We start from the raw sequence: 14,066 nt of genomic DNA on the forward strand, positions 1-14,066 counted from the left end.
TGAGATAATTGTCGTTGTTTAAAACTTTTTATTATTATTTTTTGTTAATAATTAATCAATAACATTTAAAAATATATTATTAAACTATTAAATTAAAACAATTAAACTGATATCTAAAAGTATTGATATAAAAAAGTACTAATTAAAAATAATATGTTCTGCTCGTCAAGATGTTTTGACTTTTTTTCAGTCCAAAAAAGGCAAAAAGCCATCCAGTTTGAAATTGCCCCACTAATTCACTAAAGTCGTTGCCTTTCGAATGGCTGCTAAACTAAGTGTCAAACCTGGTGGTTGTGATTGTGCGTAATGGCCGACATCATCCTATTCTATTATTAGCAACTAGCAACAAAGCCATCATAATAATTGTTTCGGAATATCTTTTACGTTTTTTAAATATAATATAATTATATTTTATCCACATAATCTCAAATTAATATAGATAAAAATAACCAAGTTGGGTTGGTCTAGTGATTAGCTAATTAGTCCGCTTAAGCAAGTGTTGGGGGTTCGAATTCCGCCTTGTGCATGCAGCAATCCATTGGCCAGCGGCAAACCCTTAAATGGAGCTCAGTACCGCGACGGATTAGTCCTTGACCTGCCGGGTTGGGGGATACCGTGGGAAACAAAAAAAAAAAAAATAAAATATAGATAAAAATAAATAATTATGATTAATTTTGAGGGTTAAGCCCTATTTTAGTCCCTAAAATTAGCGAGTTGCACTGATTTGGTCCTGACTTCTCAATTGCTACACTTTGGCCCTCCAGATAAAAGTGCACCAATGTAGTCCCTCTTTAACGTCGTTAGTGAGATAGCTCAAGTCTTACCATGTTAGACATATTAAAACGATGCTGTACACGTTTTGATGCTAAAAGAGTAAAGCACTAAATAATGTCATTTTAGGGTTTGAACAATATCAAAAGGGAGGGATATAATGTTTTAGTATTATTCAAACCCTCAAACGACGTCATTTGGTGCATTCTTTAACGCCAAAACGCATACGACGTCGTTTTAATATGTCTAACGTGACAAGACTTGAGCTACACTATTAATAGTGTTGAATTCCAGCGACGAAAGATATACGAGGAACTATATTGGTGCACTTTTTTGAATCTCGAGGATCAAATTATAACAATTGAAAAGTCAGGGACCAAATTAGTACAACCTGCCAATCTCAGAACCAAAATAGGGTTTAACTCTAATTTTGAATCATAATGTTGTATAAATATTTGGATCCTTTTAGAACTGGTCCACTCCCTTCACTTTACTCTCTATAAATAAATGGCTTATTAATGTTGGAGTTCAGATATCTTGCTTTATTCCCAACATATAAACAACATTATTATATCACAGAAACTAATTAATTATTATTAGAATGGGTGAAGCTCCAGTGATTCCTCTTCTTACTCCTTACAAAATGGGCAAATTCAATCTTTCCCATAGGTATGTCATAATAAGAATCTTCTTCTCTTATTAATAATGTGTTTTCTTTTTACTTAGCAAGTTAAGGTTTAACATTAAAATAATATTTTGTAATTTCAGAGTTGTTTTGGCACCGTTGACAAGACAGAGATCTTATGACAATGTTCCACAATCCCATGCTGTATTGTATTACTCCCAGAGAGCTTCTAAGGGAGGCTTTTTGATAACTGAAGCTACTGGAGTCTCTAACACCGCTCAAGGGTATTTCTTTTCTAACTTTATTTTTGACTAATTAAAAATATAAAAACGTTCTTAATTTTTTAAAATATGAGATATTTAAGTCTTTCTGTTCAAAATATACAAGAACAAATTGGTCTTTCGAAAAAACTTAGATATCTCGCGTTTTAGAAAGAAAAAAAGGCTTTTGTTTTTTTAGTTAATCAAAAACTTAAATATATTTGTATATTTAAATATATGAATAATGAATAATAATGGTGAAATGAAGGGCGTTGCACACACCGGGCATATGGACGAAAGAGCAAGTAGAAGCATGGAAACCCATTGTGGATGCTGTTCATGCCAAAGGTGCAACATTCTTTTGTCAGCTTTGGCATGTTGGAAGGGTATCAAGTTCAGGTACTTTCCTCATTTTAACTTTCTGTCTAAAAATTTTCTTACCCACCTTCTTAGACTAACATTAATTAACTTGGGCATGTATGTATGATGTATCTACTTTCTAGTGTGTGTTTTGATTACAGTTTGTAGACGGGAGTTTGCATAAAATTTATTTTGCAAACTTGATTTTGATCAAAAGTAAGTTTGTGTTAAAAGTGATTTATGTTTGTTAATTTTTGTATCAAAATAAATTATAGTAAAATAAATGTTGTTTGGCTTGTACCATTTAAAATCACTTTTAGATAAAAAATTACTAAAATGGACATCAACTTAAAATATAGTATACGAGAATTACAATTATAAAAGAGAGTACTGAAAATAATAAAAAAAATTAAATATTTACTTTATAGTGATTGAAACAAATTTAAAAAACATAGTATAGGAGAATTACAATTATAAAAGATAGTACTGAAAATAATAAAAAAATTAAATATTTACTTTATAATGATTGAAACAAATTTGAAAGTTCTTAATGATCTTTTTATATAATATATTTTTAGTATTTTTAGTACTCTTTTTTTAGTATGTTATAATTTTTTACTATTATTATTATTTACAGTTAATTTTTTATTTAATTTACTTTATCTAATAGAATCAATAAATCATATTATAAAAAGATAATAACAAACATAATACACAAAAATTACAATTATAAAAGTGTATAATGTCAAACAATAACATATATAAAGGATAAAGTTGGTAAAAGGTAAATAAATGGTTAATATCTATGGCCAAAAGCCCGTTAAGAAAATGCAGAAGCTAAAATAGTTGCTTCTTGTAAACGTAGTTTTGGCAGCAAAATCACTTATGCGTTCAAGAGAAAAAAATTTGCCAAACCAAAAATTGAAACTTTCAAGAAATTTAAACGTGCTTCTGCCATTCCAACGGATTTCCCAAACACACCCCTAACCTTCTAGAGATAGCTGAACTTATTAAGTTTGAAATGCCTAAGGAGATGTGAGAACTGTGTCTTTTATTAAAGGTTTCATTTTTGTATAAAAGATATGGTGATATTATGTAATTACACATGCTATATGTATAAAATTATAAATATTATCTTATATGCGGTAATTTTAGATATTATTTTTTTAATATTATTGTTACAAAAATAATTTATTCACCAAGTTTTTCTTCTCATATATTTTTAACAAAAATGTTAAATGTGCAAAATTAGTTATCAATGTAAAATATATATTAAAATATAAAATATACGTTAAAATAAATTAAACTACAAATATATATTTATACACAAATAAACTGAAAGTTAATTTTGATGTACGCTTAATATTTTTAACTATAATGTCTCTGTTTTTCTCAATGTATATCATTCTCTGCTCACAAAATAAACAAATAAACATAACAATCCGTCATTTTGTTGTGTAATTTTGGCAATTACAGCTTATCAACCAAATGGAGAGGCTCCAATTTCTTCAACAGACAAGCCCCTCAAACCACAATTTCGTAATGATGGTAATGAAGCTCAGTACACACCACCAAGGCGTCTTAGGACCGATGAAATCCCTCATATTGTTAATGACTTCAGACTTGCTGCAAGGAATGCTATAGAAGCAGGTAATTTAGTTTAAAGCGATTATTCATGTGAAAATATTTTTATGTAAAAATAATAGTTAAAAGTCGTCAATTAATTAGGGGTGAATGCGGATCGGATATGGTCAAAATTTCGATCCGATCCACACTAAAATCATCGGATCGGATCCAATATCCGCAATTTTTAAGGTTGGATAAGATCGGATATCGGATATATTTTATTTTTATTAAAAAATATCAATAAAATTTATTTTTTCTATTCTTTTAAATATATTTACTCTTAAAATAATATTAAAATACTTTTCTTAAATAATAAATTAAAATAATACAACATATATGATAATTATTAGTTGAAATAAAACATAAAAAAAAATTTACTTATTTATTTCTTTATTTTTGCGGAGACGCGAATATGCAGATACCAACACAAAATTCGCAATCCAATCCGATTCGAAAGCCTTGCGAATCGGATCTATATCCGCAATTTTTGAATCGGATTCGGATAAATACCGCTGATATGCGGATCAGATCGAATCCATGAGCACCCCTACAATTAATTTAATAATTGATATCATATTTTTCAAGACAAACATGAACATGCTATGCAATGGAAACTCACATAGTTAGATGATTTGATAAGTCTAATTAGATTATCGTCTAAGTTCTCAATTATGAACTTAACATGAAGACAAATGGACGTGAAGGTTCACCTTATAAATTAGTCCAATAATAAGTGCAATGTTTTCATGCTGATGTAAATTGTAGGGTTTGATGGGGTTGAAATCCATGGAGCACATGGGTATTTGCTAGAGCAATTCATGAAAGACCAAGTGAATGACCGTACAGACGAATATGGCGGATCTCTGGAGAACCGTTGTCGATTCACGTTGGAAGTTCTCGAGGCCATTGTAAACGAGATAGGTGCAGACAGAGTTGGAATTAGGCTCTCACCTTTTGCAGACTTTGCAGATAGTGAAGATTCCAACCCAAAGAAACTTGGACTCTACATTGTTAATGAATTAAACAAATACAACATTCTATATTGTCACATGGTAGAACCAAGAATGAAGAATGTGCTTGAAATAAGTACTCAATGTCCACACAGCTTGGTGCCAATGAGAAAGGCCTTCAATGGCACTTTCATTGCTGCTGGAGGCTATGATCAACAAGGTGGGATTGATGCAATTGCTCAAAATAGAGCAGATCTTGTTGCTTATGGCCGTCTGTTCTTGGCTAATCCAGATTTGCCAGAGAGGTTTGCAATTAATGATGCTCCTCTCAACAAGTATAATAGAGAGACATTCTACACTCCTGATCCTGTTGTTGGTTATACTGACTATCCATTTCTTCAGTAGAATGTATAGCTAGAAATTCGCTTATTATCGTCGGATTTAATTATTTTCGAATAAATTGACAAATTAGTTAAATTTCGAAAAAAAAAAAAACAAGATTTTTTATATTTTTCACAGGCTGTTTCTATAGATGCACCTCTTTCTCAAGTCAGAGAGAAGTTTATGTTATGTTGGAGTTGAAACTCATTTTGGCCCTGAAAATTTTCGACCGGGCTTCAATTTCGACCCCCAAATTTATAGTTACCCTATTAACACTCTCAAATATTAGATTGTGACCCACGTTTGCCCATGTAGCTATCTCCATTAATGGAGATCTGATATGGCACGTTAAGTTGACAGAATGTGTATTTACGTGGCACCCAACTTGCTAGAATGGATGTGTGATGAGTAAATGACGTGGCAAAAGTTGAATGAACTCAATTTCTCAAGCAAAGTCTTAAACATATTGGAAAAAGAGGGCTGCAAATTGAGTTCATTCAACTTTTGCCACGTCATTCACTCAGCACACATCCTTCTAGCAAGTTGAGTGCCACGTGGATACACACTCTGTCAACTTAACTTGCCACATCAAATCTCTGTTAACGGAGATAGCTACAGAGGCAAGCGTGGGGCACAATCCAATATTTGGAGGTGTTAATTGGGTAACTATAAATTTGGGGGTCGAAATTGAGGCTAGTCGAAAATTTCAGGGGCAATATGGGTTTCAACTCTGTTATGTTGTGTAATGACTAATGAGTAATGATGTCAATAAAGAAGAGAAGACCACTGAATTTGTTATTGGATTTTTAGTATGTATATAATATTTTTGCAGTAAAAATAAGGAAGACAACCCAATCCTATTTGCCATTATTTGATAAGAATTATTTAAAATATTCCTTATGCACAGATTCAAAACAAATACATCAAACTAGAATAAATAATTAAGAAAGCAATAAAACCTCTACATGAAGAAAATTCTTCAGTTGTGCCATAGTTGCATATTATGCAATACATTAATTAATTAGTTGCTCCGCAAAATCTTCTAATCTGACCCTCATCACCAGTTTTAACTCCAATACTTGTGAGCTTCAAAAATGACTGGCCCCAACTCTCAAAGAAAAGTTGTTGATCATTTGCCAAATCCTCAACTAGCTTCCTTGTTCTGCCATCAATCAACAATGCAGAATCAGATGGGAACAACCCTTTGTTGTTCATAAGGTTCCTGTAGTATTGGTTGTCAAACACCAATGATGTTTCAGGATCATTGTTCACTGTCACTGAAGGGCTTACACCTGTTGGACACTGTTGAATAAGATCATTGGCATAGTTACTGTCAAGGGTTTTGTCAATCAGGGTAAATTTTCCATTGGAGGTTTCTTGGAACCGACTTCGAATGGAGCTGCAATGAGCTGCTCCAATGGTGTGAGCTCCTGCAAGCGCAAAGCGAAAGCGTTTTTAACATGTATTTTATACAGATAACTGATTTAGTGATTTTTTTTTTGTATACATCGAGCATGGCTATTATTTGTCACTAGAAACTTCAGTTATTGCATTAAAAAATGTAGAGAACTTGATAAACAATAGTGGGCCAAAATAGTTAATGCATTGAGGGATAAATGGTACTGAGCAGACAAAATTCTAAGATGATTCATTATAATGCAATGGTTTATACTTTATACTTTATAGTTAAAATAAGTTGGGTTTGAAAATTCAAAGCTACTATATATAATGGAAAACATGCATGGTACCAACTGGAAAGGAGTGATTCTAATAAATGTGGTGTGTTGTTTCTCATCTGCAACTCTACAAGGCATTAATATTTCAATTCTTTCTACCTAACCAAAGTAACTATAGTTGTAAATTATATATGAAAGAGAAGTAGCAGAGAAAATAGAAATTGAAAATGCACCTGAAAGAACAAGTAGATCAATTAAGGACAATCCTTTAGTGGAGAAGAGATTAATCATCTGATCCATAGTGAAACTTGTGTCCACAATATTGGGTCTGACATTGGAAACAACTGAGACCACTCCATCTCTTCTACCTGTGGGAATTGGAATCATAGGTCCACCTGTCTGTGTTCTCAAAATAATGAATCATTAATTAGCAATAATAATAATATTGTAATGAAGATATAATAAGCACTTACAATTGCAACAGCATCTCTAGCAGCCAGAGCAATTATGTCAGCACAAGAAACTGTTTGAGGACACAACATCTCAAGGTCCCTTTTTGCCAAATCTATAACTGAAAGTCCTCCAATGGATCTATTTGCAGGATCACTAAGCTCTGTATTATTCCCTCTTAGCATCAAAGATGCATCACATCCCTGCAATTATATATACCATAAATAATTCTTCTACTTCTATGTCATAGTAAAGATGGTTGGTAAGTTTTTTACGTTAAATAAATTTGTAAAGTTGAAATATCGCTTTGGAGACTTAATTACATTTTTTTATAAAAATATAGCTAATTAATTAAAATGTTTGAAACCAATGAGTTATAACTCAAATGACATAATCTCTTCATACTCATCTAAGAGGTCACGGGTTCGAGTCTCCTATCTTTAGTAAAAATAAATAAATAAATAAAATGTTTGAAATTACAAGGATGTTATTGAAAATTAGGTCAAATAAATTAATTAAATAAATTAAAAAACATGTCGATGTGACCACTTCAACTCATAATAACATAAATAGAACCTCATTAGCTGCAAAATTACTTGGAATTCCATCATTGCATTAAATAATAATGAAGAAAATAAAAGGAACGGATTGCTAGGAAGCTTCTCTTCCAAATAGGGGTACTAAAATATGATTGCCACAAGGCATAGTTATTTTAACTTTTAAGTAGTTCATCACTTATTCCTCTTAATTAATTAAAAAGAAAAAATAAATTAAAGTATATAGGAGAGCTAGCTATATAAGTATATATAGTATATATCTTTGACCTAAACTCTAACCAAATAAATGAATTAGTTAGACTCAGTGATTCTTTTTGTAATTAAGTTTAAATTTTGGAGTGATTTAAATTAAATTAAAGAGTAAAGTGACAAATAAATCCTTGAGATTGTTTCGGATTAGATTAGTCTCTAAAAAAAATACTAATAAAGTGTTTTAGGATAATAAACATGGACAAATTGATTTAAATTAAGACATTTTATTTTAATCATAGAGACTAATTTAAATATAGTATATTATGGTATTCTAAAAAAATTTATTAATACTTTTTTTTAGAGATTAATCTGTCCAAAATATAAATTGATATATATTTATTTGTCACTTTCCTCTAAATTAAAAGAGTAAAATCAAGTCTATTTTACTTACTAATTCACTAACCTCTACAAAACAATCATGGAAAAGCAAGCGAAGAAGCTTTCCAGGAATTGAAGCATCAGAAGAAGAGGAAGAGGTGACTGCATTTCTCACAACAAACTCTACACCTGGACATGAATTTCCATAGAAATTGAAGAAGAGGCTACCACCTCCTGAAACAGATCCAACTAAAAACAACACCACTATAAAAAGTGAAGACACGGCAATAATAACATTGGTTAACACCACTGCTCTTGTTGTCTCCATAGACTTATTTTATTTGTGGTACAACTTGTGCACAGAATAGAGTGTCTCACTTGATAAAGAGATGCAATCATACAACAGAATCTGTCAAGGAGGTTGATGATTCTATTTAAGGCTACATTTATTGTGGTTTGGATCAACTTTGTGACATACAGTTCCCATTTGGTCATGCACTAATGCATTTTCAGCTTTACCATTATTTAACCAACTTGGATTTTTCAAGTGGCAGTTAACTTGTCTGTTTAATTAGATTGTGTAAATCGATCGGATCAAATCGGATCTAATAATGATAATATAGATAATTGGGTTTATTATTGTTACTATAATAAACCGATTTTGTTCTGGTTTATTAAAAAATAAATTATTAACTGATTTAATAAAGATGTCCAATAATATCATGACACATATAAACGTCTTTAAAAAAAAAAAAGACATTTTTAATGTCTTTATCGAAGTGACCTCTTTATTTATTAATGTATTTATGTTATTTATCCTAAAAATTTAAATAATTGTTTTTACAAATTTAAAGTTAAGTTGCGTGAGCTATTGGTTGAAGAGGAGGCATTGGCACAACTCCAAGCAGAGTTAGGCAAAATTGTAAGGTATCATTGCTTAGCTTTCATCCTTGTTCTAAGTTAATTGACATACACTACCAGAAACACGAACGTTACCAAAAAAAAGATACCCACGAACTAAAAAGAGTGGCAAATTTATATGATCATGGTAATCACTTGCAACGTCTTGTATTTCCGTTGTCAAATGTTGTGAAAATTTTTAACAATTTTGTTTATTCGTGGCTAACTTGAGATGAGTTCTACAATGACCACAGATTCAATGATTACCGTGGCAAAATCGAACCATTTTCACTTTCAAATTCTACGTTTAATTTGGTTTTGTCCTCCATCCCTCTCAAAATATTTTTATGCAGTTTATACTTTTTCAAAATTTAAACTGTAACTTAAGGTAAATTCAATTTATCAGGTGCAGGCTTTTCCAATTCTTCAATTGTTGAATTCTTCTCCCTCCTTTTGAGTGCTGCCATGAAAAATTAATAAAGTATGTTAATGGTTTAATTTTAGATGTTGTTGATGATATGCAATTTTCTCATTTCGTATGATCCTTAAATTTGGTTATGTGTTTTTTTTTATTTAGTATTAGCTATGCGCTGATTTGATTAATTTTTCCTTTTTGATTTAATAGTAGTTTTTTAACGTGGTTGTATTATTCATTAATTATTACTAAATCAGATTGTAATGTAACCAAAAAAACTAAATTATATACATACAATTTCAATATTTATATTTTTTAGTTGTTATATTTTTTTGTGCGTGTTTTTTTTGGTCAGTTTCAGTGTCCAATTTTATCGTATGTATTATTTAGAGACTTTGGTGATAGAATAAAATGATTCAATTGAAAATAAATGTTAAAATTATAAAAAGAGTACTTATAAAAAGAGTACATATTTATCTTTGATAAAATAGTTCTAACTAATTTTGGAAAGTAAAAGATACTAACTATGATTGATTGAAATAATAACTAATTTAATTATTCATTATTTAATTACTCACTATTAATTTATGGCAATATTTTATGTACACTTTTTTTTTTTTCAATTTAAAGGTATCAAATTCTTAAGTTTTAAGTTTATTTATTTTAATTTTTACTGATGCCATTTTTTTTTTAAATTCAACGAGTAAAAATTCTAAATTCTAATTAGTATGTGAAATTTTTGAAATATAGTTTAAAGTTATAAATTTTACAATTTGATATTTTTTTATTAAAATTAAATTTTACTCTAAATTAAAAAGTTACAGTTACTTCACTAAACAAAATTCAAATTAACATGTCTAATAAGATGAATGAAATTTTGAGCAGCAATGTTAAGCGCAACTTTTATTAAGTAGCCCACTCACCCAGTCTTAACAATAACTCCTTCCCACTGTTCCCAAAATTCCTATTTGTTAGCTTCTGCAATTGATTAAGTTTGATAACATGCAGCTAACCCCTTTTACTAATAACATTTTCTTCCGTTTCTACAGATCGTAATTTTTTAACTCCTGCACTCAGATCAATTCAGCTAACTTTCAGAGCAATTCGCTTAAGACGTTCCTGTTTAGGTTTTGTGAAAGAGCAGGGTCCATGATTTGCGGTTCGAGTACCGTCAGTTTGAGTCGCCGAAGAAGCAAGCAAAATCGGTGGAATCAGAATTCTATCTGTAAACCCGAATCGCGAAGAAGATTTTCATGATATCATTTTGTTTTTTATATTTCTTTTAGTCAACAATGAAAGTTAGTTTTAGACTTTTTTTTTTTTTATTCCAACGTGCATTCTTTCTTTTGTTTCTGGTTGTAGATAGATGCAACTGACAATTGAAGGCCGCAAAGCAGTTGCAAATTACATCCGAGAAGTAAGTATTGTACCTTAATTTTTTTATCATCTTTGAAGGAGTCAAATCATGGCCTATTAATTTTTTAGTTTAATTCTTGATCTCTATGTTGCTTAACAGATTTGATTGGAGTACACAAAGCAACTGGAGTATCGACAGGGTGTATAATTCAGTGGTGTATAATTTAGTGGCCGAAGTTATGTGTATTTTTTACTATTTACCTAGAAATATTTTTGCATGTGGATTATCTGTGTAACAAGAAATGGAGAGCTTGATAAATTCATTATTTTGGTACTTTCAAGATTTGTATCATTTTAGCAAAGTTTGATATTTATTTTGTAATAGTTTTATTTGAATATTTTTTTAACATTAAATCCATTAATCTAGGATATTTGCTTTTTAATACTAAGTATTTGTTAATTTTATATTTTTATACTATAGATAATACATATAGGAATGTGATTAATTTTTTTAATATTATATAATGTAATTTTATATTAAAGAGCATTTTTATTATGATATTTTTTTTTAATTTAACTTCTATCGTTAGCCACGAAAAAAAGTGTGGCAAAAAAGTCTGGCTTGGTCAATTTTGTCACAGGTAAAGTATGTTTTATTTTGTCACGGAAAAGAGTGTATCTAAACGTGTTAAAATTGTGGTTAACAAAATGTCTCCACGGATGTTAAAACCGTGGCTATTGGAGTAAAAGGCGTGGCTAACTAAAAACGCGTTGCCCTCTTTAGCCACAGATGTTCATTTGTTGCAAAAGCATAATTGCCATAGTTTTTTTGGAATTTAGCCACAAATTTTTTCATGGCTAAACTTCTTCTTTTTGGTAGTGTATAGATAGATTAAAAGCAAGCAATATGAGTTATAATTTATACAATTTATATGCATGTTTAGTTCAGTTATGTTAGTTTAGGTTGAGATTATTGTTAGTAAAAGAAGTTTTTTTTAGTGTGGTTAGAATTTAGGGCAATTTACCAAATTAAAATGATTGGATGTAAGCTTTACCAAATTACAACAATTGGAATTTGGTTACCATTTTGCGTTGAATCAATTTATATAGAAACCGTGGGAGCCAACCACGGATTCCAAATGCACATAAACCGTGGGAGGTAGGGAGGTTTTATGATCAAACCATTTTGTATGTAAACCGTGGTAGGCAGCCACGGTTTATGAGTAAATGCTTTCGAACATAAACCACTAGAGGCAGCCACGGTTTATGAGTGAGTAGTATAAATAGCAAAGCCGTGGCTGGTGAGGGCGGATCATTTGTGAGTTTTGTGAGTGAGGGGAAGGTTGGTGGGTGAGAGAGGAAAAAAAATTTTTTTTGTTAAGTTGCTGGTTTGAGAAGTTGAACCGGTTTAGTGGAGAACCGATGGAAGAAGAAGACCGGATGTACCGGTTAAACCGCGTTGCGCATGTGGCTGGATTTATCGACCAAGAGGTTGGTTAAACCGGCTTTTTATTATTATTTTTTGTTTAATGTTCTTATCATTAATGGTAAATGTTAAATTAATATTTTAACAGTTATAATAGAATTTTTTGCTGTTATCATGATAGTGAGTATTTTATATTTATTGAATTTGTAATTTATATTGTTGGCAGAAATAATTTTTTAGGTTTACGTGTTAGTAGTATTGTTAGTGTTATTTTCTCTATTGTTGTTATGCTTAGGGTTTTTTATTGATATTACTGTAAATTGTTGCTATTGTTGTCTGTTGAGAGTTCGCTATCTTTCTTTTTACAGCCTGCTAGGGTTATTAGTGGTGTGAGAAGACAATAGAATATGCCTTTACACGAGCGTATCATACCGTATCTAGAGACGGCGGGCTTATATCACTTGGCTAGGCTGAACAGTCAGTGGTTCTGGGTTGATGAGCCTCTACTTAGCGCATTCATTGAGAGGTGGCGTCCTGAGACCCACACATTTCACATGCCCTTTGGGGAGTGTACGGTCACCTTGGAGGACGTGGCCTATCAGCTGGGTTTACCGATTGATGGTGAGCCTGTGAGTGGGTGCCTTAGTGAGTTTGAGAATTTCATGGAAAATGGAAGACCGGCATGGGTGTGGTTCCGTGAGCTGTTTGGGGAGTTACCTCCGCAGAATAAAGTGAAGCAGATGACAGTGTGCTACACATGGTTCCATGAGCGGTTTCGGGTTTTGCTTTCCAAACCTTCCGGTAACTGGGTTTGAAGCCGTAATCAGCTTCAGTCGCTTGTTGCAAGACCTTGATCGGTACTGCAGCATCCGCACTAACCAACGGAAAAATCCTCGCACATAGTGTAAACCGTGGCTGCCTACCACGGTTTACATTGTGCATTTCCAACTCATAAAACCTTGCTGCCTCCCACGGTTTATGTGCATCTGGAATCCGTGGTTGGCTCCCACGGTTTCTATATAAATTGATTCAACGCAAAATGGTAACCAAATTCCAAATGTTGTAATTTGGTAAAGCTTTCATCCAATCATTTTATTTTGGAAAATTGCCCTAGAATTTATTTAGAAATTTACACTTTTTTTATGTGAAAATTATATGCACGCATGTTTAGTTTATTTTTAGTGTTAAAGAGTTATTATATTCCTAGTAAAAAATATGCTAGAGTGGTAAAAAGTTTATGCCTATGTGGGTAGAGTTGATTATTGTAATTAAAAAATTTATTTGAATTATACTCCTATTATTGTTTATTTTCTTAAACATAATCTTTAACATGTCTTTGTTTCAAGAGGAATAAGAATTTACTTGAACATTAGTACCTTATCTTGAGGAGGTAGGTTTTGTTCCGTCTATATCAAAATCAGCCATTAGTATAAAATATATATTAGAATATAAATATATATTAAAAATAAATTAAATTATACATATATTTATATATAAATATATTGGTGATTAATTTTAATGGCTGATTTTAACGTACAAATAGTATTTTTCTTCTTTTATATAGGTTGACATGCATAGCTGTCATATATATGCCAAGGAATTCGCCCAATAATTCAAAGGAGCAAAACTCTTATGTCACCAGATTTTGTTCTTCCCATGCGACTAGATCTCGCCAAAAAACTATAGAGGTGAATACGAAGACGAATGACTATTTTGGCCTTTGGCTCGTATTATACCTAAAAT

The 14,066-nt window shown here is 31.3% G+C and overlaps 2 protein-coding genes across 2 annotated transcripts; one reads left to right on the forward strand and one right to left on the reverse strand.

Annotated features, from left to right (window-relative positions):
- LOC107605447 (12-oxophytodienoate reductase 1) lies at nucleotides 1,253-5,227 on the forward strand. The gene is made up of 5 exons (XM_016307328.2): nucleotides 1,253-1,440; nucleotides 1,540-1,680; nucleotides 1,925-2,055; nucleotides 3,493-3,666; nucleotides 4,408-5,227. The coding sequence occupies exons 1-5, from the start codon at nucleotides 1,373-1,375 to the stop codon at nucleotides 4,995-4,997; spliced, it is 1,104 nt and encodes a 367-aa protein (XP_016162814.1). The 5' UTR covers nucleotides 1,253-1,372; the 3' UTR covers nucleotides 4,998-5,227.
- LOC107605448 (peroxidase 46) lies at nucleotides 5,812-8,664 on the reverse strand. The gene is made up of 4 exons (XM_016307330.2): nucleotides 8,312-8,664; nucleotides 7,123-7,302; nucleotides 6,883-7,048; nucleotides 5,812-6,403 (listed from the first exon to the last, which is right to left on the reverse strand). Exons 1-4 carry the CDS (start codon nucleotides 8,552-8,554, stop codon nucleotides 5,991-5,993), a joined length of 1,002 nt encoding a protein of 333 aa, XP_016162816.1. The 5' UTR covers nucleotides 8,555-8,664; the 3' UTR covers nucleotides 5,812-5,990.

The sequence above is a fragment of the Arachis ipaensis genome, chromosome B06 (assembly GCF_000816755.2).
Source record: "Arachis ipaensis cultivar K30076 chromosome B06, Araip1.1, whole genome shotgun sequence".
Taxonomy (NCBI): Eukaryota; Viridiplantae; Streptophyta; class Magnoliopsida; order Fabales; family Fabaceae; genus Arachis; species Arachis ipaensis.

What these genes read in the sequence shown, in the direction of transcription:
- LOC107605447 (XM_016307328.2), top strand. Translation starts at nt 1,373, where the DNA reads ATGGGTGAAGCTCCAGTGATTCCTCTTCTTACTCCTTACAAAATGGGC. An exon ending in TGGAAGGGTATCAAGTTCAG is followed by an intron (nt 2,056 to 3,492) that starts GTACTTTCCTCA and finishes TGGCAATTACAG; the next exon opens with CTTATCAACCAAATGGAGAG. An exon ending in AAGGAATGCTATAGAAGCAG is followed by an intron (nt 3,667 to 4,407) that starts GTAATTTAGTTT and finishes TGTAAATTGTAG; the next exon opens with GGTTTGATGGGGTTGAAATC.
- LOC107605448 (XM_016307330.2), bottom strand. Translation starts at nt 8,554, where the DNA reads ATGGAGACAACAAGAGCAGTGGTGTTAACCAATGTTATTATTGCCGTG. An exon ending in CTAGAGATGCTGTTGCAATT is followed by an intron (nt 7,049 to 7,122) that starts GTAAGTGCTTAT and finishes TTGAGAACACAG; the next exon opens with ACAGGTGGACCTATGATTCC. An exon ending in TGATCTACTTGTTCTTTCAG is followed by an intron (nt 6,404 to 6,882) that starts GTGCATTTTCAA and finishes TTGCGCTTGCAG; the next exon opens with GAGCTCACACCATTGGAGCA.